The sequence below is a fragment of the Bicyclus anynana genome, chromosome 8, assembly GCF_947172395.1.
Source record: "Bicyclus anynana chromosome 8, ilBicAnyn1.1, whole genome shotgun sequence".
NCBI lineage: Eukaryota > Metazoa > Arthropoda > Insecta > Lepidoptera > Nymphalidae > Bicyclus > Bicyclus anynana.
Genome location: NC_069090.1, coordinates 347,182 through 374,770, shown reverse-complemented (window position 1 = coordinate 374,770; position 27,589 = coordinate 347,182). Strand labels below are relative to the sequence as shown.

Below are 27,589 nucleotides of genomic sequence, written 5' to 3'. Positions count from 1 at the left end.
TGACCTGTCTATTTCCTCCTTAACAGGTGAAATGTTAAGATGGCTGTGTGTTTCTGCAGTCTTGACGAACCATGGTGCATTGCATATTACATTCAATACATTGTTTTGGAAGCGCTGAAGTATTTCAATGTTTGAGTGGCTAGCAGAGCCCCAGAGTTGAATACCGTAAGTCCATACTGGTTTTATAACACATTTATATATCAGCAGCTTGTTTTCCAGGCTTAATGTGGATTTTCTCCCAATCAACCAATACAGTTCTCGAAATTTCATATTGGCCTGATCTCGTTTCGCCTTAATGTGATCTCTCCAAGTCAATCTTCTATCTAGATGTACACCTAAATATTTTACGGTTGTTTGGTGGGGTAAGGTAATCTCGTCTAGTTTCACAGCAGGACAATCTCCCCTTCTTAACGTAAATGTTATGTGGCTTGATTTAGTTGCACTAGCTTTGATTCTCCATTTTTTGAGCCAGGAACAAGTTTTATTTAGGTGTTCTTGTAGATTTAGAGAAGCTATGTTGGGATCTACATTGCGTGAGAGCAGAGCAGTATCATCTGCATAAGTCGCTGTTATCACATTTTGGGACAAAGGCATGTCAGCTGTATAGATAGTATATAGGACGGGGCCCAGCACCGACCCCTGTGGTACTCCAGCTTCGATTTTGTAGAAATTAGACAATTGGTCATTACATTTGACTTGGAATATGCGTTCGGAGAGATATGATTTTATGAGCATATATGCTGTGTTTGGCATGCACTGTTTTACTTTATATATAAGGCCTTTATGCCAAACACGATCAAAAGCCTGTTGGATGTCTAGAAAAGCAGCTGAACAGTATTCTTTTCGTTCTAGTGTCTGACGAATAGTGTGTGCCACTCTGTGAATCTGCTCTGTTGTTCCATGATGGGCCCGGAAGCCAAACTGGTGATCTGGTAATATTTTTTGGTCTTCTAAGACAGGTTCTAGTCGTTTAAGGAATAGTTTCTCAAACAGTTTTGATAGTACTGGGAGAAGACTTATTGGTCTGTATGAAGACACATTTGTAGGAGGCTTTCCTGGCTTGGCTATCATATTTATTATGGAGACTTTCCAGAGTGACGGGAAATGTTGTGTTCTCAATATTGCATTGAACAATACTGTTAGTAGTATGACTCCTTTTTTTGGCAACTGTTTTAAGACTTCAGCTGTGATGAGGTCATAGCCAGGTGCTTTCTTTAGTTTTAGCTGGTTTATTTCTTTAAGAATTTCTTTTGGGTTAACTGGTCTCATTGGAATCGATAATTGCTGGTCACTCTCAGTAACTTTGTTGATTTCATCTTCTGTTTCTGAAGGATCGGGATCATTTGGTTTAAATACCTCCTGCAGGAATTGAGCAAATAGCTCGGCTTTTTCTGTAGGGGTTCTAGCCCAGTTACCATCAGATTTTTTAAGGGGTGGCACATAATCTGTTGACTTTTTGAGAGGTTTGGTCATTTTATAAAGAGAGTAGTCTTCTGATTTATAAGGAGAAAGTGTCTGTAGTTGATCTTGTAGGGTCATATTTTCATTTTCATCCATCATTACTTTAATTTCTTTAAAGACGGACGAGAACGAGAACTAAGAAAGGCAGTTGAAAGAAACCACCTCAATGTACTGTCAGGTGGCGAACCAACTCACTGGCCAAGTGATCGTACTAAAACTCCAGATCTTATTGACTTCTTTATCACTAAGGGAATGTCTGGTTTATACACAAAAATCAAAACTTGTCTAGATGGATCTTCTGATCACACTCCAGTCATATGTACCTTGAGCACTACAGTTATCCTAAAGGAAGCACGCGAGACCCTTTATAATAAGAAAACAGACTGGGAAGCCTTCCGAGACTACATAGACGACAAGGTTAACTTACGAATTTCATTAAAAACAGCAAAAGAGATCGATGACGCAGTTTTATACGCTACTAACCTAATACAAGAGGCGGCGTGGTTGTCTACTCCATACCTAGAATCTACACCTCAGAGCCTGTATTACCCTGCAGAAATTCGGCAAAAAATAGCTGATAAGAGGAGCCTTAGGAGACGATGGCACGCAAGCAGGAGCAGTCATGATAAGCGGTTACTCAACAAGGCGAAAAAACTCCAATACTGATTTGTAAAAATGAGGACTCGATTAATTTGATTGTTACAGTTACTTCGTTCCAATGGTGGTGTTCCTGTCAGCATTGACCCTGGTGTGCTGGGTCATCAGCGGCGCGCTCGACATCAACAGGATCAAAGCTATCACGCCGGTTAGTAGATACTATAGGATAGATAACTACTTCTTCGCATAATGGTTAGGTCATTTGAAAGACTGAGACATACTATTATGACTTTACTCGATAATGACAAATATTAATCTAAACAAGGAGCTCAGCTCTTTTCTTTATTGCTTTTCTGGGTAAAATCTGCTTTCCGAATCTGAGTCACAAGTGACTGACAGACTTGATTTTTTAAATGTGCTTGTATACGAGTATTGCCTATTTTAAATAAATGTATTTTACGTGATATGCTTTGATTTCAGAAAATCTACCTCGACTCTGGTTTCTCCGACTGGGAGCTGATCATCCAGACGGCGTTCCACTTCTCGCTGTCGGTGCTGGCCATCGCGTGCCCGTGCGCTCTGGGGCTAGCCACGCCCACCGCAGTCATGGTCGCCACGGGCGTGGGCGCCAAGCTGGGGCTGCTCATCAAGGGGGCTGAACCCTTGGAGAACGCCCATAAGGTACTACAGATTTTTGTCCTATATTACTATTCCTCAAGACTAAGGATTGTAAGTTAATCTTTCGATGTATGATGGATTTCTTTTTTCTTGAAAAATTATTGTAATGTAAAATAAAATTTGTTTTCTAATTGTACCTCAAGGTCAAAACAGTGATCTTCGACAAGACCGGCACGATCACCCGCGGCAGCGCCAGCGTGGCCCGAGTGTCGCTGCTGACCGGCGAGCCGGCCTCGCTGCCCGAGGTGCTGGCCTGCATACAGTCCGCCGAGCTGAACTCGGAGCACCCTCTAGCGTCAGGTACGACTGACACTCTCAGAGATACCATATAAGAGAAGTTCTCACTCAATGGATGACAGCGGTTCTTGTATGTATCGTGCAGCGATCGTGCAGTGGTGCAGCAGCGTGGTGGGCGCGGCGCGCGCGGCGTGCGGCGGGTTCGCGGCGGTGCCGGGCTGCGGCCTGCGCGCCAAGGTCACGCTGCGCCACGCCGTGCAGCCGACGCCGCAGATGCGCGCCGCGCTGGCCAACGCGAGGTGACTGCATTACAGTACTACCATTTGCTAGATGCGTCTACTTGTATATATTCAGGCTAGTGACAAGCAGATTACGAGCGGAGCTGCTTTGCTCGTCGTACTTTCAGTTTCAGATTCAACTGTAGATAATAAACAAAAAAGAATATTTCCCCATTTCCCAGGGAAGGCGCGACGATCCACCTGCAAGGCGTGCCCGTGGAGATAGTGGGCGGCGGCGGCGACGCGGCGCTCAGCTCGGCGCAGGCGGCGCAGCGGCTGCACGCCGTCATACGACCGCACGGCGCGGACCATGAGGTATAGGCTTTGAACTTTTTTCTATAGTATCCTCAATAGTTGACGAAATGAGCTGACGCCCTGATGATAAATGGGAAATCATTCCTATAGGGCTCCGAAAGTCAAGGCGTAGCGTCGCGGCGCCTTTAACCCTACACACAACGTTCAGAAGTGCGTGACTTCACTCTAGGTCATTCTCTGCCTTTCTAGGATTTTATTGTTAATTAAGTTGTCCTGACAAATGTTGTGAATCATAACCTTTGTTCGACATTAGTTTTCTTATTTTTGTAATCACCTCTGAGTCTGCTAAAAGGAGAGAATATTTTGAGGTCGATATCTCAGAAGGGAGCGTGGACTTTGAAAGCGATACTGTAAACAACATGTGACGTTGCTGACCGTGTAACATTTTGTGTATTATTTTCCCTTTACTTTTTAACATGATAGTACAAGGATGTGGTTAACCAACAATGTTCCAAGTAGTATTTTGGTGGCAGGAGGTGGAGCAGCTGGTGCTGATCGGCAACCGCGAGTGGATGGCGCGCAACGGCGTGGCGGTGCCGCGCCGCGTGCACGAGATGCTACTGCGCGACGAGGAGCTGGGCCGCACCGCCGTGCTGGCCGCCATCAACGGTACCGCTCGTCATCTCCCCCCTGTCCCACTTCATCATTGTCATCATTGACAACCCATATTCGGCTCACTATTGGTTAGTCTCGTGATGGTTGGTGTGGGACGGGGTTAGGCTACCAGTCCACCGAGACAGCCGACAGACAGATTTCAGACATGACCCCAGGGTGAGCTCACAGAGCCATCGGAAATGCGTTTGCGTCATTACATATCAAGGGCCATTGCGCTTTAGACGATTCTCAATTTGAATTTTTAACTTTAGGGTTCCATCTTCCATGCTCCCATACTTTCACAAAACGATACAAATTTGGATCTATATAGGATAGCAGCTAATAACCGCATTTGATGCGACCAATCTAACATGTCACGTTGTGGGGCAGACCAACTGGTGTGCACGATCGGCGTGTCGGACGAGGTGAAGTCGGAGGCGCACCTGGCGGTGTACTGCCTCAAGCGCGCCGGCCTCGAGGTGTGTCTGCTCACCGGCGACAACAGGAAGACTGCCGTGGCGATCGCGAGACAGGTACAGCCAATAGAAACAAGTGTTTACTTATGAAAATGTTTTTTTTTAGTAATTAAAATGTATCTCTTGGACATAAAAAAATTGTATTACATTCCGCGTAACAAAATTTGGAGGCCCATGAGTGGAACAAGGCAGAAATCTAATAATTAAATAATAAGTTATACAGAACCTGCTCCGAATAGGTTTAAACAGTTAACATGACTCTTTTAACAAGAGTTACTTCCAATGTGTTGAGACATATCCCACCGCTGCCACCAAAATATTACGTGAGATGGAATAAAAGTCTTTTTAAAAGACAGTTTAATTATTGGGAAAAAATGGTTTGACGTTACGGAATTACGTACGTAGAGAATTTTCTGTCGGATCTCCGTGTCGTTTGGATTCGTCAGGTCTTTTAGGTCCCTAAAAGAACCGTTGCTGTGTATGAAAAAATGTCTGAAAAGGTACCCGGTATTAAAGTAGGGGTTACTTTAAAGTACATCTTTATTATAACAATTTTGTCTTTATTGTAGGTGGGGATCACCAAAGTGTACGCTGAAGTGCTGCCCTCACACAAAGTGGCAAAAATACAGAAGCTCCAAGAAAAGGGGCAGAAAGTCGCTATGGTAAGATCATTTTTCATTCGCAACAAGGTCTATGAAGTGCTACCACCATGACAATTCTAAATCCAAACCATAAATATTAAAATTTTAATGGGTGTGGGTTCGAATCCAATCCAGGGGATGCACTTTCCAACTTTTCAGTTGTGTGCATTTTAAGAAATTAAATATCACGTATTTTATCCTTATCCTCACGATGTTTTTCTTCACCCTTTGAGACACAAAGGGTGAAGGAAAAACATCGTGAGATACCAGAGAATTTTCTTAATTCTCTGCGTGTGTGAAGTCTGCCAATCTGGATGCATTGTGCCTGCGTGGTAGACTATTGGCCTAACTTCTCTTATTCTGAGATGAGATTCGAGCTCAACAGTAATCCGAATATGGGATTGATGATGATGATGACGATGTGTTTAGGTGGGTGACGGCGTCAACGACTCGCCGGCGCTGGCGCAGGCGGACGTGGGCATCGCCATCGCTAGCGGCACCGACGTCGCCGTGGAAGCCGCCGACTTGGTGCTCATGAGGGTGAGTGCTCATATTCTGTGAACGTACAGACGTTGTATTGACTGTTACGTGATATTTTAACTGACTGATGTTTTTCATAAGTCCCTGTAATAGTAGGCAAACATATAAGACATTAAGATATGCAATTAATGTCGCCCATATAATTTCCGTCGTTCTGTACGTATCAGCTCCAGAAGGATGAAAGTGTACGCAACGGAACACGGAAGACTATGAAGGTTGATTACGATTGCCTCTTAGTATCTAAATCACTAAGTTTCATTTAAGTCATTAAGTCAATAGTAAATTATTAAGATAGAACGTGAGATACATATCCATAGATAGGTCCAGTAGGTCTAGGTATCCTACTGGTTATTATTTCTCCATTTCTCTGCTCCGCTGCCTCGCTCCGCTTCGGTGGACTGGCAGCCTTAGTCTTGGCGAGCTTTGTCTTAAATGTGTCGTGTCTTTCCAGAATGATCTGTTAGACGTGGTGGCGTGTCTGGAGCTGTCTCGCACCACGGTGAGGCGGATCCGCCTCAACTTCCTGTTCGCGTCCGTGTACAATCTGCTCGGCATCCCCCTGGCGAGCGGCGCCTTTGCGCTGTATGGCTTGCAGTTACAGGTACATTTACAATAACATGACATATTTTTATTAATATATAATATGTGAAAGATTGAAGGAGAGATAGAACAAATCTGGTTAGCCGAACCGCGCACGGTGTCTTTTAACCAGAGGTTAACGCAAAACCCATCGTATGTCTCTGGCATTTTAGGTGCCGAACGCGTGAATTTTCGAAAGATTATTTTAAAGATTAATTAAAGAGTGTTGTTTTATTAAAATGAGCCCAAGATGGCCGTTGTCACATAGCTTTTTTGGCCGATTACATATTTTTTCATTACTTCCTCAGTATGTGTATCAAATAAAATAAATTATTGTTATTGTTCGGAGTATGGGGGTTTTTTAAAATATTTAATTTTGATTTTTTGTATGATATTCGTGTTTCAAAGAAAAGGCTGATCCATGTAGTATATTTTTGGCAGCCGTGGATGGCGTCGGCGGCCATGGCGATGAGCTCCGTGTCCGTGGTGTGCTCCAGTTTGTTGCTCAAAACGTGAGTATCCTTTTTTTTTATTCTCTACAAGTTGACAACTTGACTACAATCTCACCTGATAGTAAGTGATGATGCACTCTAAGATGGAAGCGGGCTAACTTGTTAGGAGGAGGATGAAAATCCGCACCCTTTTCGGTTTCTACACGGCATCGTACCAGAACGCTAAACCGCTTGGCGGTACGTCTTTGCCGGTAGGGTGGTAACTAGCCACGGTCGAAGCCTCCCATCAGCCAGACCTGGACAAATTAAGATAATCTCAATCTGCCCAGCTGGGGATCGAACCCAAGACCTCCGTCTTGTAAATCTACCGCGCATACCACTGCGCCACGGAGGCCGTCAAAATCTTACTTAAGATGGAATTATATTTGTGTTGACGTGTCGTGTCGTGACGCATCAGAACAGAATCGACATCATACATTTTGTATGGCAACGTTTACACTTATGTGTTGTGACATGTCGTGATGGCTTCTGATGTGTATTGTCTGCATACAAAATGTATGACACCGATTCTGTTCTAATACGTCACGACACGACACGTCAGGCAAATATAATTCCGCCTTTAAACTGACCTATTACATATTCTGTTATGAAGTTTGACTTCATACTAGACTTGAAAGAATTAATGATATTTGACATATCATTAATTCTTTCAAGTCTGGTATGAAAAACCAAATTTGTAATGACTATAGCAGAGTTCTTGGATGTGTAGTTACCATCACTGGGGCTTGACAGCCATTAGCCTGAGAATTTTAGAATATAAACTATCGTGAGTGTTATTCATATTAATCGATTATGAAACACGGCTAAAACTCACATAATATAAAGTCGACTAGTTTCGAACCCCTACGGGGCCCTTAGTCATGAGCTGGTTCTTGCAACGCGGCACGATGCAAACAGATTGAATCAGTTTCATTCCGCGGGCATACTCCGACCGTGTTTCATAATCAATTAGCCTGAGAATTAGTACTAATGGGAAGAAATGCATTGCTCCTCGGCACAGATTCAACAAGCCGTCACCAGAACAGCTGCGCACGACGGAGTACCTGCAGTCCATACACCTGGAGGACCTGGAGTCCGTGTCCGTGCACCGCGGCCTGGACGAGAAGGTGGACCCCATCGACAGAGGGACGGCGTTAGCCAAGTATGTCACACATTGTTGTATAAGCCACGTAGGGTTGCCAACCGTACTATATTACACAGTATTGTACTATATTTAGGGTCTGCTGATTATATAGAAGAAATATATAGTACGCAAAAATACTATATTTATTACTAATTTTCGACAGAAGCAATATCTTTTTGTTACGTGTCTATCTTTTTGTTGGTTTTCATATTTTTTTTAATTAAATGTGAAGAACTATGTGACACTTTAGTGCTAATAAAATAAGTTTTTAAAAACAAATAGGCAACAAATATTTATGTTCATCTGTTTTTTACTCAATCTGTAAAATACTATATTTTCCATAATGTTATATATATCTAAAATATAAATAATACGCCATAAATATAAAAAAATATTTTTTTTAAGTGTTGGCAACCCTAAAGTCACGTTACGTTTAACAACTGGGGCTAGGTATAGTTTAGCAGGAAGTCAAATAATTAAGTAAAGTTACTAAACTGAAGATACCGTAGGATTAAGCAGTAACCTACGAGTATGGCTAAACATTAGAAGACTTTTTCGATTCTAAGCGTCAAGAATTTGTATGCAATTATCCTATATTTTGCCTCATTCTCGGTTGTTCTAGGCTATTTACTGTTTGACAAAGTGATAATATGAAAGCGAGTGTCGAAGATCAGGCTGACCTCCCTGAATTAGTTTACTACAAGCAAAAACTCGTGAATGTGTTCTACGAATTTGAAATATCAATGAGATTAATACAGATATTACTGTTTAGGTAAATTTCGCCATGAAAATCGAAGGGCGAAAGTCGTGCAATTATTTAGACATGATGTAATTGGCACTATATCGCACTTTTTCCCACTCACGCAATTTTATATTTGTGTCTCACTCTAGTGGCAATCGTGACTCCCTGAGGTCGACGCTGTTAAAGTTGTGATGGTAATACAATACTGATACGTTTTGTTTGTTTGTGTGCGTCGGGGACGGTGGAGGTTTTACATGTGTGAGTTTTTACTGTTAAATATTAAAAAGTTAATTTATAAGGTTTTGTTACACTGGCCATATACAAAAATATATGACTTATAATGTTGTGTTGCAAGCCTTTATTTTCTAATACAATGTGTTTTAATTTAGCCCTGTAACAATATTACATAATATATTATTTTCGTTCTATATTTTAATAAAACGAAAATGTAATACAATCAGGTATATTATATTTTTCTCTATGTTGCATGTATGAATTTCTTTTTGTGTGTGTTTTTTTTAATATTTTTGTTTACGGAAAAGTTGGGTTTACGGTTTTGTTATTTGTCCTGTTTGGTGCACAATTCTTTTTTGGTCATTTTCCTACTTCATTAAAAATCTTATCTAGTTTTTAATCCTGCTTAAAACTGTGGCACTTTTATATTCAAAAAGAACGAATTACCTTTCTAAAATTGAATTTGATTTCTAAAACATACTAGATTAGATAGATCACCTAATATTGAAATTTTTACTATTGGATAGACCATGAAATAAAATAGTACCACGAAATCAACTTCTAATATTAAGAAATTATATTATACTCGTACAAACTTTCATCCAAACTCCCAACAAAACTCGTATATATTAACTTTCACAATTTACAGAAAGACTACCCTTTCTTAAAAAATACTTGGATAAATCTTTAGGAATCGAATACAGCGTCTGACAAACTGACACTGACTCACAAACTGCGACTCAGTCCTCTGCGCCGTTCAAGACCGCGTACGTCGACAGAGGGGAGCGAGGTACGGATGGCAACATATTATTCTGGAATCTGTAACGATGTTGTCTGTTGAGTCTCGAGTCTTAGTAGTGTGAAACTTAGCAGACAAAACATCGAGTTCGATACTATCTCGTATCTAATATGATACTGTAGACAGAGAGACGAATTCAAAACTCACACTGTCGAGATATAGAAAATTCCCCAAATACGACTATCGCTCGCTCCTTTCTCGCTCCCCTTTGACGTCAATAGAGAACAGAAAGCGCTAAAAGCTAACGCTTCTAGCAATAGAAGTAGCAAAGGGGCGTGGCCCGCTTACACTCGGGTGTGCGGAACTCCGCAAGTGTATCCGCGCATGTACTAGCATTTGTTTGTTTACTGACATTGTATTTTGTTATGTGACAAAAGGAATAAATAATATTCAATTTTAAAGTTAGGGTAACATGTTTCTTTTTTCACTAAATGTTAAACAGCCAACTACGTGAAAAGTTTATCAGTGTGATAAGTATTATTACATTATATATATGTGTGTTTGTGTAGGTAGGTAATATGTGTTTGTTTAGGCCACGCTCCCGGGTACGCTGGTTTCAATACAAAGAATTGGCACTTTATAAATCTAGTTACCTCATGTCTGTGGACGTCACACATATCTATGTAGTTTATCTATAGGTTTTACACCCAAGCTAACTATTGACCATTTTATTCCAGACTGTTCCATCGCAGCAAATCAAGCAACGGCCGCCTGCTGCAAGAGGAAGACGACTTGCTCACCGTGTCTTTCATTCCCAAGCGGCCCACGCGCGACCAGCCGAGCCTCAACGGGTGATCTCAGCTATATGATCATAAGTGATAGATGTAGTTTCGTTACAGTATATACCGCCATTTTGTTTTGGACAATACAGTGTTGCTGTGAAATGTGTGAGCAGCGGAGTATATCGGCCGCTCTTTCTAACTTTAATTTGTAGTACGAGATCCGGCATAAGAAATAATACACCATAATCTGTTATTTAATTAGGATAAGAAATAAATGGTAGATAATGTTCAAAGTGACATAATGCAAAAATGTTGCCTATTGAAATTGCGCCCGGTGAGTATTAAATGATTATTTTTTTTTAAATTAATTTAATTTCCTTCCATCATTAGTTAATTAAAAAAATCGTACACTAGTAATAGAATATACCCATCAGAATTGAAAACATAAAGGTTGCCTGCTTTCACACTGCAACTGTGGGGTTGCCAGATATAAACAGTTAAGTCATGTTATTTGTATACCCTCATCAGTTATTTAGTCGTTTAATATGTCAAATGAAAGCTTATGTTACGTTTAATTTAACTGTGTTTAGTTGTCTTTGACCTAGTTCATGGTTTCCTAGATTTTGTATGAAAAATGTGTTTGGGCGAAATTCAACTAGACAACCTATTTGCAATGTGTCACTGTGAAACTTATCTATCATTTATTACATTGCACTAACATGTGGAATAACAGATGAGGGTATATATTTCTTAGGTCGGATCTCGTACTATATGTGTTGTGGCAGCGTGTAGTGTAGTACCGATAGCGACCGTGTCGATAATGTTATCGACATGCTAGGAATGAATGAAGGAGCCGGCTGCTTTATTACACAGGTCAACAGTTTTAATGACCTTTGTTAAACGGTTTCGGTGATATTTTTTAAAGTTATATAACAAACTGAATAATTACGGAAAAGTTCAAGAAGGTTGAATTTCTAAGGTAAAAATACGAGAGCAGAATTAAATATAAGCATTGTAAATACTCCAGTAAACATAAAACTGGCTGTAATCCAGAATTTTTATGAATATATTTGTAAACTATGGATTTGACATTATTTCGTTAGAAAGTGCATATATATTTGCGAGCCAACGACATACACATATTTATTGTTATTTTGCCGTGTTATCGATATGATACTGTTGGCACGTGTACATAACTACACTCGTAGGTATGTACCTATATTATTTGTGACTACCCGCAGCTAGTATATTCCCGTCACTATTGTTAAAGGGAATGCGTGGTAGGAAATTTGTAAAATCATCCACAATAAATAGAGTCAAATGGCTCGTTATGTAGGTGCAAAAATAAGTAGGTTCTTTGCTAATGTCGACTAACCGCAAGATTATATTTCATGGGATGGTGTAGTTTAGATTATATGTATGATCTAAAACTAAAAAGAATATTATTTGCTTTAAATAATTGCCATGGCTCTGTTTGGTACAATACACGTACCTGATTAGAAAGTGTAGCATCAACTGTCAATGGCCCAGTCTTCATTGCTATGTGTGTGTATATTTATTAGTATTTATCGCGAACAAACATTTTCTACTATTTTATACTGTAGATGTGTCTCTCGCGAGTCGAAACTGAGGCGCACAAAAGTGACTAATTGTCTTAATTTCATTTAGTCCCATTGTAAACATAAACAACGAAACTTATTGAAACAAACATTATCTAAATATTATCTATGTGTAATATAAGTGTTTTCAGGAAGTGTAAAAAAATGTATATACAAAAGTATATAATGTAAGTAAATATGTACAAACAAATTTTTGCATGTGTGCGCTCAGTGGTGTAGCTAAATTCGGCTCACTTTTTTGCGAGGATTTTGTAAGCACGTAACATATTCAATAATAGAAAATCTTTGTTTGCAACGTAATCGAGGCTAAGTTACCAGTATTTTTAAATATTAATTTATCTGTACACGAGTCCAGAATAGTATCACGTTATATAACATGTGATATGTGACGTATTCATATTTCTATATAACATATTGACATATAACAAGTCTGCTTTGCATTACAATAAAGTATTTTGTATATGAAATCGCATAAATGACACTGATTTATTTTAATAGATAAACGTATTTACTCACTTGTACATACATTTCAAATTAAAATATATATCCAATGATATTTTATACTAGAGACGGGGCGATAGTGCATCAAAACTGAGGCGGACAAATATGGAAAACTGACTTAATTTCATTTAGTCGATTACTAAACAACGAACGTTATTTAAACAAATAATACCTAAATATCGTCTACAATGTCGAGTTGTGTGTTCAGGAAGTGTAAAAACTATTAATATATAATGCAATTAAAGACAAAATTGTGCATGTGTGCGCTCAGTGGTGTAGCTAAATTCGGATCACTTTTTGCGGTGATTTTGTGGGGACGTAACCGATCTATAGTATAAAATTATCATTGTAATCCATAAATGGAATTAAGCCTGGGATTTTTTACGTGAGAAACCAATTATAATCATTTCAAATAAGTCAGTTGTAGAGAATTAGAATAAAATATTATTTTTTATAAATAAAAAAAATGTAATGTATAAAAAAGAATCGCCCAAAGACTTGTAAATAAATAAAACTTATTTTTGCTATTACAAAAATCTCTCGAAATCTAATTTTAAACATGGTAAAAAGTTATTATTTTTAACTGGTAGTTGCTCAAACTCAACATATTTATTTACGTATGTTTTTAATACAGCGAGGTTTGAGTAGAATGCTACAATAATTATTTTGTTTGTCCTGTCTGTACATATACTCGTAAATTTAGCTTTATACTATTCTTCCCTACCCACTGTTTATAATGTGCTGGATTATGTATAATCCCCCGATAAGTTGCTTAGCAAATTTGGTAGTGGACAACTAAATTGCCATTTATATTTCAGCAGATTGGCATATTAAAAACTGCAATTAGGTCCTTCATATTAATGTTTTTTATCATTTTATGTACAATGTTTATATTCTTTGCTATAAGTCATTTATTTTCGAATTCTTTAATTTTATAGATATTTAAGGATGTAAATTATGTAAAAATGTTAAATATATTTTTAATAGAATATAAACAATAACGATTCAATTGCTGTATAGCTTATATTACTGTCCTATATGGAACAGAAAATTTCAATCATTTTTTCGAGATAAAAATGTATATATTTATAGCAACCATAGACTTATAAAATAGGCAGACGGTATCTCGCTGTCAAACAACTGAAGCACCATAATTACGCAGAGTGTGTGAGTGTGATATGTATTGCCAGATATGAAAAAACAAATGGATGTGAATTTATGCAAATATACCATGCATTTGGTGATAATGATGAAAAGATGATTGAAACTAAATTTCATACAACGTACTTTGTAGTTTGTGTATATTATGTATATTGAGAGATAGAAAGAGATGAAAAATAGGCTCTTTCAAGGCGGATTTACATTTGTCTGACATAAAGTGACGTGACGCATCAGAACAGAATCATACATTTTGTATGGCCATGTTTACACTTATATGTTGTGACATATCGTGATGGTTTCTAATGCTACACATACAAAATGTATGAAACCGATTCTGTTCTGATGCGTCACAACACGACACGTCAGATAAATATAAATCCGGTTTTAGTTTCACATTATACTATTTGGTTATATGACCGCCATCTTATATAAATACATGAAAAATTTAACAATAAACATTCTTACCATAGATAAGAACTTAACATATAATCATGTAAGATTTTTTTATATTATTTAGAAGCTAATTTTGTAGCAAATCCGCACTCAGTGATTATAATTTTATGAAAATTTACGATTTAGTACAAAATACAATCTTGTCAGATGCTATAGAGAAGGACAAATACTAAATAGTATGTGTGTGCGGATGACTGAATGCATACTGTTTCTTTGTACTGTATTAATATTTTATTTTTTATAAAATAAAAGAAATTAATTGCTATAACAGTTTTATTTGTGCAATCCTTCAGGCCACCTATAGGCGCACCACTACCTATTTCGAGACGATAGAAAGACAAATGTCAACTGGCGGAAACGGAAATGTCTATCTCTTTCGTTGCTATGGGACGAAAGTAAATAGCGTAATTTTTATTCCGCCGCTATTGGTCGACGTTATTAAAGTCGTACCTAACATAGGAGAGTAGGGATCTATGTAGAATGGTTTCTCTCTAAACTTTACAACCGAAGTCTAACAATCTTCGAAGAATAAAATATATTATAGGTTAGTTATTTACTAAATATCTGCGACGGTAAGTTACAAATTATTATCAATTGTTCTTTCATTTCATCCACATAAAAAAGGCAAAATAACGTCTGCCGTGTCTGCAAGTAGTTTTCAAACAGCCATATGCTGGATTTATATTTGTCTGACGTGTCGTGTCTTGACACGTCAGAACAGAATCGGTATTATACATTTTGTGACAGGTCGTGATGGCTTCTGATGCGTCAGAACACTACACGTCAGACAAATATAATTCCGCCTTATTAAATTAAATCAGACTCCTTCCAAATTGACGCAATACTGTGCCTAACAGCATCGTCACTTCACATCACGTGAGATTCATTCATTTCAACCGGTCATTTGCCAATGAATAAAAAATATCCTGCTTCATGCAACCTGGAGATACCTGCAATAATCATTATCATTCAGCTTCCGCAAATTGCAAGAAATGATGATAAGCTTAACAGATATACAATCATCGTAACTTACCTAGTTATAGCTTACGCAAGGAAGATATGCCTAGTTATTATGTAAATAAAAATACCATATTAAACTGATTCTTTTTTATACAAGTAACTTCATATTACAGAGGCAGTATAATAAAAGGTCGTTGGAGGTAAGTACCTACATCATAGGAAATTAGTTATTATCATAGAATTATTAGGTACTTGTACCGAATCGTAAATCTATGGTTATTATAGTGTTTAACGGTGACAGTTCGTTCACTCTTCAAAGTTTGCGGCAATTCACGATAATAGTACCTACGTAATATGAACGCCATAAGGCAACTGTCATCGTATCCATGCGATCTGAAAAACTCTTTAATGATCTATTTACTAGTTCTACAGTTGTTCGCATCGAACATTCAACAACCGATCTAGGTATCATACAAGTGGTAGGTAGATAATCTAAATTAGAGTTAGAGTAACAAGTAGGTAAATATCTACTATTAATTAAAATCGTATCAACCGGTATTAATTTATCTTAATAAGAACCTAATCAGGTAGTTGGATATTCAACTACTTACCTACTAAGTATCCTAGTTGGATCTTCAAATACCTAGGTAGGTATATTTATCTACTGCGGACTGTGGTCATCCATCCGTCTAGCCTCTCGGATCTCGTCGATAATAACTTGGTTGACACATTCGAAGCGCGCTGTGAGCACCTCAATCTTCTGTTTGGAATGTCTCGCTAGAATGCCCATCAGTTGAGCGAACTGCACCAAGCTCAACTCCTCCCTGTTGGGACTGAGTCGTTCGTAGGATAGCGTAAACAAATCCCTGTTGATTAGCCTGCCATCAATGATTTCGCAAATCTCGAACCACTTTTGGATTATTTCATATTTGATACCGTCTTCACCGCCTGCTGCTCTAAGAGTAATAAACACTTCTTCTAGATTCATAAAGTAGGTAGAATACACATAATAAGGATTTTCCAACAATGATTTATTATTTTTTTTCTTCACTTGGGGATTTATTGTAATGATTTATCTACCTAGGCATTAGATTAGCTATGCATTTTTACGTGGCCCACCTGATGTAACGTGGTATTGTTATGAAGCACTAACAGATACTCGCACGGTTTCACCCGCATAGCTCTGATAATGTGGCTCTCTTAAAAGTAAAAGAATTCAAAATCTGTTCATTAGAACCAAATATTACCCCCTTCAAACTTAAGGGAAGGTGCGGGCAAAGCGGACATCCTGGTGAAAGCAAGCACCCGTTTTAAATCATCGCCTTAATCAATCCGGTTTTGCTTCCCACAAGGACTCAGCAGTCCTTATCACTGTCTCAGTCCCCGCCAACATTATTCATATCTCCTAAAAACAGTGACCGTCGTGTCTGGGTTTTAAGAATTTTAACATTTTCATCCAAAATCCAAGGTAAATGTAGAATGTGTTTTGTACAACATTGAGTAAATCAAATTGTTATTAAAATATGCTACGTATATACTGGAACATAACATACGACATAGGTATACCTACCGTGGTTGTCGCAATTTATCTTCGAGTATAACCCACCATATCCACCGACAAGAAATACGCGATGATATAGGTACTTATTCTTGCAGTGCCACCAAATTCTTCAAACACACAATGTCACGCATCATCATTAGCAAACACGTGATATTTAATTTCTTTCTAATATTTAGTTTAATGATTTTTATGAAATCATTCCCATATTTTTTTTAATTTTCGAAGCGTTAGCGTCTGTAGAAAGAGAATCGACCTCGATTCTCTTTCTACAGACTACGATCGCAAACGCTTCGAAAACTAGAAAAATGTATGGCTGGGCCCCTATTGTGGACTCGAAGAGCGTTCGCCTCATATATAATGTATCATCTATGGTCGCCTCTCTCGGCCGTGGAGACGGCGCCTTTAGCAAATAGGTACATAGCTCTATAGATTTTGACTTTTGAAAGACAATTTAATGCCAAAATATGTAAATAAAAATAATCGCTGCGATTTTATATTTTATATAATTATTATTTATTAAATAATTTTGTTGCTTTTTGTAAGATATTTATAAAGTTGTATGTACCTACCCAGGTAATCTCATTACGAAATGGAGGAAACTTTTAATAAATTGAAGAAGGAAGGACGAAATTCTGTCGATAACCTTATCGCTTGGATGAAAGATTGTAAGTTGACGTTTCTTGGTGTTCAGCTTTACCAGTCCACTTAAGGGATTAGCTATTATAGCTATTAGCAAGCAGCATTAGGTATACCTATATAGCAAGATCAGTGGCATAAGTAATGAGGTGGTAGGAATAGCAAAATACCCGTTGTTTGACGCCCGACGGGTGCTCCCGCCCCGGCCCGAGAGGTCATGAGCTCAGAAGTACTTAGTCAATATAACATTTAAAAACAATATATATGTCACGATTAGCGATTTTTTGGGGCCCATCCATAATCCAATTAATTTGCCACGTGCCTCAGATGGTAAAGTTACTTAGGTACTTAGATACGCAAGATGCACAAAGTGCAAGTGTATACATTAAAATCATTTTGTTTAGTGTAATGGTAATATATTTAATTATACTAGAAAATTAAGTTAATCTGATCATGTTGCACAACATTGGCAATGCATTGTCTATATTCTAAGTAATATTTTTACTGTAAACCTCTTACCTATTGTAATGACTGTTTTTTGCCAGAATAAAAAAAAAATATGCTTAACTAACTATCTATTTAACAGCTACAGGACCGGTGAAGACGAAGCAGCAGACAGACATGAACATGAAGAATACCTATATGTACCTACAACATCAGTGACATATTAAAAAGCAGTAAAAGCGGGTATCCCACTGAACTAACTTTAGGTAGCACAAAATTTACAGGTGAAACCTCTTCCAGTTATGGTTTCAGCACGTACTTTGAAAGTGTGTTTGTTAGGCCTGCTAGTTATTATGACACTGCAAACCTGACAAATACTGCTCACAAAGAACCCACATGCAAAATAACTATTGGTGAAGACGACGTTCTAAAATTACTTAGAACCCTAAAGGTCAATAAAGGGGCTGGTAGTGATGGTATTCCACCAATTTTCCTAAACAAGTGCGCTTCGTACTTGGCCAAACCTCTCTCCATTATCTTTGATCTTTCTCTGAACCGATTTTGCACTTTCCCCGATGTCTGGAAGGAGGCTTTAATTATACCTATACATAAAAGTGGGTCCAAAACTCAAATAGAAAATTACCGACCTATCTCCATACTAAATGCTATGAGCAAACTATTTGAAACAGCTGTATTTGCACACATCAGCCCGATAATAACAAGATCTATCCCTCCCGAACAACATGGCTTTATGAAGAACCGTTCAACGGTCACTAACTTAGCTGTTTTCACTGACTATGTGTTGCGGAGTATGGATGAGAGATGTCAGGTGGATGTGATCTACACGGACTTCGAAAAAGCATTCGACCGTGTAGATCACGTAATCCTAATACATAAACTTAGCGTCCTGGGAATAAACGGTAATTTGCTGCGATGGGTAACTTCGTATATTAAAAATCGAATGCAAGCTGTAGTAATGGGAAGTGCGAGAAGTGACTTTGTTAGTATTCCTTCTGGGGTACCTCAGGGATCAATCCTAGGGCCACTCTTGTACAATGCATACCTCTTTGATATTGGCAGTTGTTTTAGGTACTCCAAGTTTTTAATGTTTGCTGATGACAAAAAAGTATTCCTTAAAATACGCTCTCTTGATGATTGTTTAAAACTACAAGAAGACCTGAATGCTTTGACTGATTACTATATTAGGAATAGAATAATTGTCAATACTAAAAAATGTCATCACATAACGCTGACTCGTAAGAAAAATACTCTTAATTTCGATTATAAAATTAACGATATCATTATATCCAATGGAAGTTCAGTTAAAGATCTAGGTATACTAATTGATAACAAACTATCCATGAATAAACATATCGACGTTGTAGCAGATAAAGCCTACAAACAACTAGGATTTATCAAACGCGTCACTCGTAGTTTCGATAACATAGAATGCATAAAAACATTGTACTTTGCCTACGTTAGAAGTCTTCTTGAATATTCGTGTAATATTTGGTCTCCGTATTATATTATACACTCTCAAAGGCTGGAGTCAGTTCAAAGACAATTTCTCAGATATCTAGCCTTCAAAGACTACAGGCGATTTAACAATTATGAAGAAGCTTGTGCGCACTATAAAATAGACACCCTGGAGCAAAGAAGAAATCAGAGTGACATTCTTCTGTTGCAAGCTATCTTGACTGGCCGTATTGACTGTCCTAGCTTACTGTCAGCTCTCTCGTTAAATGCTTCGTCGTTTAGGCCCCGGCACACTCGCTTACTAATTGTACCTAAATCTAACTCCAACTATGGCCAAAACGCAATTTTGGTACGACTATCTCGAAAATATAATAAGATTTACTCCCATTTAGATCTTTTTTATTTATCTAAATCACAGTTAAAAAAAGAAATTATCACTTTACACCGAAGACAATAACACCTCAATGAACAAACGCTATCAGAAAAACACATACCAAACTCAATAAACTTAACTGATTTATGCACCAATTCTCACACCTACACACACGTCTATTCTCTTTCTCATGCTCTTAGACACACGCACACACACGCACACATCGACTTACACACACACTCTTACGCTCATACACTTACATTCAACTTGCGAATTTTTAAATAAATTTTGTACTATTTTTCTAATATGTGATTAACTTAATAATATTTTTCTATTCACAATCATTTCTTTTAAAAATCATTTTTCATTTTCACTTGTTATACCTACTTAATATTGCAACCAACTTTCTTTGTAACTGTATGTGGCCTTATTATTGTTTATTTTATATTTTTTGTACATATTTTGTTAAAACGCTGTTAGTTACAAATAAATAAATAAATAAATAAATAAATATACACTATCGCAAATGTTCACACTTATACAATCCATCCTCAACTCTACTTATTTGTTTTAAGCAGCACTAAACATATTTAAAAACAATTTGCAGCGAAAATCGTAGACGATGTAAAAGTGTCAGAGGAGCGCGCCCGCAAGCTGTTCGACGACGTGAGAGACAAGCAGCACGTGGAGATGGAGAAGTTCCAGCAGGCGCTCTCTGCGCTGGCGGCCGAGCAGAAGGCCAGCGTCGAGGTGTACTCCCGCACCCTGGCCACAGAGGTGCGCGCTCTGTAGAAGTAGCGACGGATAAGTATCTACTCTATCTTTATGAGTAGATTTACCATTCTTTATCACTTATACGAACCATATGGGTGTCTTTAGATTCGCCTCAGTCAAGAGAGTGATAAAGAGTAGGTATTTATATTTATTATACAGATCTTTATTGTTTTTATTTTATTTTGATTTTAACTTGGTCCGCGTGCTACTGATTGTTTTTATTTCGCAGGGAAAAAAGTTCCTCTCAGCGGTAGCAGAAGCGAGCACCGCTGCAGGCAACGCAGCTGCGGACGCATTCAAACGAGCCATGGACAGAAAATAAAATACTTATTTTGATAAATTACGTGTTTTTATGTTTTGCTTTAAGCTATAGGCACAGAAAACATCGTTACCAACCCATATTCGTCTCACTGCTGATCTCGAGTCTCCTCTCAGAATGAGAGGGGTTAGGCCAACAGTCCACCACGCTGGCTCAATGCGGATTGGCAGACTTCACACACGCAGAGAATTAAGATAATTCTCTGGTATCAGTTCGATGTTTTCCTTCACCGATTGAGACACGTGATATTAAATGCACACAACTGAAAAGTTGGAGGTGCATGCCCCGGACCGGATGCTCTTACAAAAAACATATATAGGGCTTAATGATGCGTCATAAGCGCGTTCTTTAACGTTGCGTCGTTACAGCGTTGACGTCGGTAATTTGGGATGTCAGGTAACGTTTGGTGTTTGTGAGGTTGTAGGGGGTAATCTCAGGATATACTGAAACGATTCTGAAAATTCTTTTATTAATAGAAAGCCACGTTATTTGTAAGTGTAGGTATATAACACCGTGTTATTCATGCCTCGTAAAAACAATGACCGAACAAACAAACAGTTGTGTCCGAGTTTTAAGAATTTTAGCATTTTTATCCAAAATCTATACTAATATTATAAAGCGGAAGAGTTTGTTTGTTTGATTGAACGCGCTAATCTCAGGAACTACTGGTCCGATTTGAAAAATTCTTTCAGTGTTAGATAGCCCATTTATCGAGGAAGGCTATAGGCTATATATTATCTCCGTATTCCTACGGGAACGGGAACCACGCGGTTGAATCCGCGCGGCATCAGCTAGTCCTAGATATGTAGAATGTGTCATTATTAAGATGTGCTACGTATCTAAATACTGCTCTGGAATATACTTGTACAAAGAGTATACAATTACTACCAATCTCGCAGAGAGCAAAGCTCATCTCTGCGATGGTGGAGGCGGGGAGCACTGCCGCCGCCGCTACAAGCAGTGCGGCCGCGGACGCGTTCTAACGGACCTTGCAGAAGAAATAGAAGACGTACCAGTACCACCAAGCGATTTAGCGTTCCGGTACGATGCCGTGTAGAAACCGAAAGGAGTGTGAATTTTCATCCTCCTCCTAACAAGTTAGCCCGCTTCCATCTTAGACTGCATCATCAAGTGTTAACTTGTAAAGAATAAAAAAAAAAATATTTGTTTAGATTAATTGCGTGTTTTTATGCGTATTATTAACCACTAACGGTTGACCTTCTTCCGCAAATCTGTATAAGACAGCCGCCGCAGACATAAATGTTTCAAGCTACAGGTAAGTGTAGGTAGTTGGTGGTATAAGTTGGCCTGCTAAATCTAAGCTCCGGTAATCGAAAAGTTCTTGGCCTGACCCAGAGATACCTCTCGAGTCAGCAAAATTGTATTGTTGCTACCAAACGTTTCATTTGTTCGACCGACAAGTTTCTAAGGCAAAATCTGTTTCTCTCACGGATATACAAAGCGCAGCTTAAGTGCTTTATATTCTGTGGTTCTCTAATTTGTGTGGATGTGTTCGGAACCCTGGGTACGCAAGTACAACTCGCACTTGGCGGTGCTACCCGCATGTGGAAAATCTTCGGTTACATCACTCGACTCAATTTAATTTAATGAACAACATTATTTTCAACTTCTTAAAAGTAATAAAAATACCGTGCTACCCACATTATTTCTATTACGATTTTAATAGTGTGTTAAATAGATACTTACGTACCTGATATAAAATCTAATGTTTTAAGCCTACTTACGGTAGTAGGTAGTTAATTTTTAATAATGCACCATAGGTACATACGCTAGTCATACATGGGATATTATAAAGATTACCTACCTACCTAACAGCAATTTATCGTCTTTTAATTATCGAGTACAAATTATATATGAAAACCTTCCTCATCAACCACTCTATTTATTGGTGAAAACCGCATGAAAATCTGTTCAGTAGTCTTTGGAGGACTTTGTACCTAATAATAATAAATAACGTACTAAAAATATGTCAACCTACTCATATATGTATAAATGTTATTATTATTATGAGGATAATTTGTTCCGTCAAAACAAACATATTGCATACCTATTACTAATTATATAAATATTAATTACTATATTTATATTATATGTGGAGTACCTACCTATTAATCTAAATTAGGTATTCAAATCATATCCATAGTAAGACGTGTTATAACTGTTAATGTTTTTAATAATTCTCATGAAATGTACGCAGTGATTTTCCTTTCCTGCGATTTGTTAGATATAACAAGATACAAACACTAATCAAATCTTAAGGAAAATTTGTAAGTACTTACGTTAGATATTAATGGCCTCTCACAAAATAATAGATTTGGAGCTTGTAGTGGTTTCAACAACCTTCACCCTTCCAAATTAATGCGCATAAGTAGCAGAAAGTCAAACCTTCACCATTCCAAATTAATGCGCATAAGTAACATCGTCACTTACCGATGATTATCATTTTCATCAGCCTATTTGATTGGACCATGTCTCCTGATTGTTGATATGGATGATGATTTTACAATAGATCAAAATCACCAAAAATACTAACATATTTTTTTTATTCTTTACAAGTTATCCCTTGACTACAATCTCACTTGATGGTAAGTGATGATGCAATCTAAGATGAAAGCGGACTAACTTGTTAGGAAGAGGATGAAAATTCACATTCCTTTCGGTCCTATTAGAATTCACATTGTTTTAAATGTGCATTTAGTAAAGTTGCCCATATCTTAATCTTTGTCAATCAAACCCATAGATTTAAGAGTCGGTATACATAAATCTATGATCAAACCAGTCATTTAAAACTGATATTATTATTTAGTAAATGACACTAATTGTACACTGTAGGTATATACCATTCATCAAATCTGTGCCTAGCCAGCGGTCTCCTTTACACTAAACATTTCAAGAAAGAAAGAAAAGCTCAGTATTTCTAGCCCGAGCCAGGACTTGAAACCAGGACCTCGTAATCCGAAACATAGGCTAACCACTGAACCATCACGGCATTTGGTTCATTAATAAACTTGTTCAGTCAGGTTAGGTAAGTGATAAAAGATTAAGGAAAATCAGTTACTATTTAACTATTTAATAGGTACTTAACCACTATTTCCTCCAATGTACGGGAAATGTTAGCTGTGACGTCTTTTGTCTCTGCTCTTTTCTCGGAAACCTTTAGTGTGTTAGTGACGTGCAGATTTTGTTTAATTTTTAAAGGAATTGTTTTGTGGGAATTTAATAACCTGTTTCCGTTTGATATCACGGAAATGTTTGGTGGGTAATGAGTTTGTGGTTAGAATGTTTTTATATGTTTAGGAAAATTTTTAGAATTTTGTTTACATTTTTGTTGGAAATTTATATATTTTTTGTTAATCTATCTCTAATTAGTTACAAGAAATTACCATATAGTGAGATGGGTGCAAAATGAGGTTCATACTCGTGATATAATCAGAATATTTGATTTACCAGACTTGTCTACCTATAGAAAAAGTGTATCTAACAGCTTATATACAAAGCTTAATCTTCTGTTGTAGTAGATCATTGATTCCCAAAGTGGTCGAGGGTAGGTCCGTGGGACACTATGAGAAAAAAAAATTTAATAAAAAAAATTCAACTGACTTCCAACTCAAAAAATAACTTTAACTAAAAAGCAAAAAATAACATCCTACCTATGTGCTACCTTCTGCTCAGTTTGAAGGCGGTGCCAAGCCAGTGATGTTTTAATCAAATACGTTTAAACTACAAAATTTCTGTGGTTATTCCAGAAACAGCTTTAATTAAAACACGACACTGGCTTGGCACCGCCTTCAAACTGAGCATGATTAACATGAATATGTACATCAAAAATGTGAAGAAAGTCGTAAAATAAAATCTTTAATAGTTTTTTTTTTACCTACGTGTAAAGTAGTGATGATATTATTTTTTATTCGTTTATTTCGTATATTAATATTAATTACGTTTATAAAAATTTTTTGATTTCCTTCCCTACATGCAGTGAGGATAAATTTTTTGTCGTATCGTTATCAGTATTTTTGTGCATTACATGAAGTGATGACTTAATCTACGGAACCCTAAACAGCGCGTGCACTTGGTCGTTTTTTGTTTTGTTACATAAATTCATTGAATGTACAGACACTCAGGTACCTGCTACCACAGTATTCGTACCTCAGTTACTGCACTTATGTTAATTAACTTCTTCTAACTTGAACCAAATCGTACTTACCTAATCGTACTTATTTTTTTAATACCAGTGTTATATAAGACGCCATCGTCAGCGTAAAAGATTTTTATGAAGTCCTAAAGCACTAAAACTGATAGTGTTCGTCACGGCTGTATAATTCACATGTTTTAGTTAAAATTAATATTTAGCTAATCTGTAGGAATCCTCCGCTAATAAACTCTTAATAATACCTACCTTGTTAACCAAAAAGTAAAAAAAAACTTGCGTAAACCAGTTCCGAGACACGATCAAAGCTTGTGTGCCGAGCTTTGGAGATCTAATCTAACAGCTACCCAACATAAACGTAAAAGTTAACAAACCGATTTTTTTATATTTGATATTTCTTTTAAATACTATCAACACTCCTGCTTCCGAAAACATCTTGTCCGGTCCCTTTACCATTGAGCTATTGAGGACATAACGATATTTGTTGAACTTTACAGTTAAAGAACTTTTATTATTATTCAACTAAAAATGCCCCGCGTAATTCCAGTTCTCATGTGCATACGAGGATAAAAGATGACTCACAAGTAACGTGGTTTTCTATTGGTAAAAGAATTTTCAAAATCGGTTCAGTAGATACATAAATTACCCCCAACAACTTTATATTTTTACATTATTAGTATAGAGATATACTACAAGCTTCGATACATAATACATATGTTTTCAGTGTCGAACTTTCTACGCGCCATAATACGGGTAATGTACCTAAGTCGCTTGGTGGTGGGTTGTATTTTTTATACCTACTTAAATTTTATATTGGGCGCCGTGGTCGAAAAGATCGCTTTTCCGAGCATATTATTATCGTTCTTTTTTCAAATTATTGTTTCTGCTGAACCCTGAAAGCTTAATATCGCCTATTGCCTACATCATCCATTTTGATAAACTAATTAATACTTAATAGTTATAGAGGGTTAATTTTGAATTAAGAATTAATTGTAAACAATATCAGTTGTGGTTTGTATTGTCTGGTCTCCGTCAAGTAGCGACCACACTCGTCCGGCATCACGAGGAAGAACGCGAGCGTAACGGTAATAACATAAAACAAATAAAACAACTCGTAAGGGCTCGTACACATGTAGCGAAAATACGCGGATTTTTTTACTATACATTGTGTAGTTTGTGAATAGATAAGGTCGAAGTTATAGAGTTTGGAGAAGGCATTTTTGTACGTCAAGACGATTGTATGACACTCACAAAATAACGTAGCTTTATTTTGGTAAAATATTTTTCAAAATCAGTTCAGTAAATGTAGATCCAACTGTGAAGAGTGAGTGTGCAAAAGTCGAGAGTCGAATGAGTGTGCAAAAGAGAGTGCCAAGTTTCATTTGAATACATTAAATTTTTTAAACGTGTCGGAATCAAACATTTTAAAAAACCGCTTGTTTTTAACTTCTTGTGTGATAATATCATGATAAAAAATGGATATTCTTGAGAAAAGAAACTACTCAACTCAGGATATAAAGCATTTATACTCGAGACGAAAGGGGGGTAAGGTATGACAAAAGAATGAACAAACAAACCTTGCAACATACAGAATTGCATGCTTTTCTGAGTTCAAAACTGTTCCTCGACTGAGAATGCGATCCTCGACTTTTTCTCACTCACCGCATACCCTGCCTCACAGCGCCTGGTCTATAACAGCCGTCTGATAAAATGCAATTTTTATGATTTTCTATCATGCAACGCATTAAAAAAAGTAATTAAATTTTAATGCACAATTACGAGTACCTATGTACCAGCCATCAAGCTAAATGAGTCATTAAAATCGGACATGAGAAAAATAAACTGAGCAATTTAATAAGTAATAGTTATGTGCATACGGAAATCAAATCCGGGACTTTTTGCTAGCGGAGCACATGCGTCAGAGAAGACAAATATTGTGAACACTTAACCGTACACACGAATACGTTCGGCGAATACTGACGCGTGTTGAATTAATAATTAACAATTCTTGTTCAAATGACTATTTACGAGTATGTTTACAATTTACGGGAACAAGAATAATAGGATACAGTACACGATCGGTCAATTCTGTCAGTGAATAGAGACTCTACCACCAATTCGGAAAGCAGATTACCTATTTTTTCAGAGTTATTCAAAATGTTATGTAGAATCGTGTGGTGTTAATTAAAACAATTAATGAAATACATTGAAGAAGTAAAATATATCTAAAGAAACAAGGGAATCAAAAAGTTGACCTCCAAATGATTAGTAAAAGTTCGATAGTGGATAAAAATCTAAAAGATTTCCGGTGTTTTAAATAACGGTATAACTCATCCAGTTATTAGCAAACGGACCACAGTTACCAACGGAATATGTACGGAACCATCCATGCTCAAATCCAATTCTCTCTTGGCAGGCATAATTTTCCAGACGCTTTTTAAAAATATGTGTTACAAAAACGGCTTAAATACCTTCAAATACGTAAGGTACGGTAAATATTTAAAAAACCATTAATAGTTCGTTAATGTTAATTAGTTGTACTCATAATTAAAAGGAACCAATTCTTACGATTTGTTCTGCTTCTCGTAAAAATATGCATACTAATATTATACATGC

General features: G+C 37.3%; 2 protein-coding genes across 9 annotated transcripts in view; both read left to right on the top strand.

Moving 5' to 3' along the window:
- The window catches only part of LOC112049643 (copper-transporting ATPase 1), a 52,332-nt gene extending 38,281 nt beyond the window's left edge, over positions 1 to 14,051 (top strand). For 7 of the 8 annotated variants that reach the window (XM_052883287.1, XM_052883285.1, XM_052883289.1 and 4 more), the window contains 13 exons: positions 2,167 to 2,266; positions 2,539 to 2,739; positions 2,880 to 3,036; positions 3,119 to 3,272; positions 3,434 to 3,566; positions 4,040 to 4,175; positions 4,551 to 4,693; positions 5,206 to 5,298; positions 5,707 to 5,817; positions 6,269 to 6,418; positions 6,838 to 6,908; positions 7,909 to 8,049; positions 10,484 to 14,051. In XM_052883287.1, the coding sequence (XP_052739247.1) occupies positions 2,167 to 2,266; positions 2,539 to 2,739; positions 2,880 to 3,036; positions 3,119 to 3,272; positions 3,434 to 3,566; positions 4,040 to 4,175; positions 4,551 to 4,693; positions 5,206 to 5,298; positions 5,707 to 5,817; positions 6,269 to 6,418; positions 6,838 to 6,908; positions 7,909 to 8,049; positions 10,484 to 10,601 (1,708 nt within the window). In that variant the 3' untranslated portion in view covers positions 10,602 to 14,051. Of the gene's footprint in view, positions 1 to 2,166; positions 2,267 to 2,538; positions 2,740 to 2,879; positions 3,037 to 3,118; positions 3,273 to 3,433; positions 3,567 to 4,039; positions 4,176 to 4,550; positions 4,694 to 5,205; positions 5,299 to 5,706; positions 5,818 to 6,268; positions 6,419 to 6,837; positions 6,909 to 7,908; positions 8,050 to 8,922; positions 8,968 to 10,483 lie in introns of all 8 variants that reach the window. The other variant, XM_052883292.1, reaches the window with a different exon arrangement.
- Positions 14,052 to 16,215: 2,164 nt separating this feature from the next.
- LOC112049652 (uncharacterized) lies at positions 16,216 to 20,808 on the top strand. Its single transcript, XM_052882801.1, has 4 exons — positions 16,216 to 16,690; positions 17,357 to 17,448; positions 20,320 to 20,489; positions 20,716 to 20,808. The coding sequence occupies exons 2-4, from the start codon at positions 17,373 to 17,375 to the stop codon at positions 20,806 to 20,808; spliced, it is 339 nt and encodes a 112-aa protein (XP_052738761.1). The 5' UTR covers positions 16,216 to 16,690; positions 17,357 to 17,372.
- The last annotated feature ends 6,781 nt before the right edge of the window (positions 20,809 to 27,589 follow it).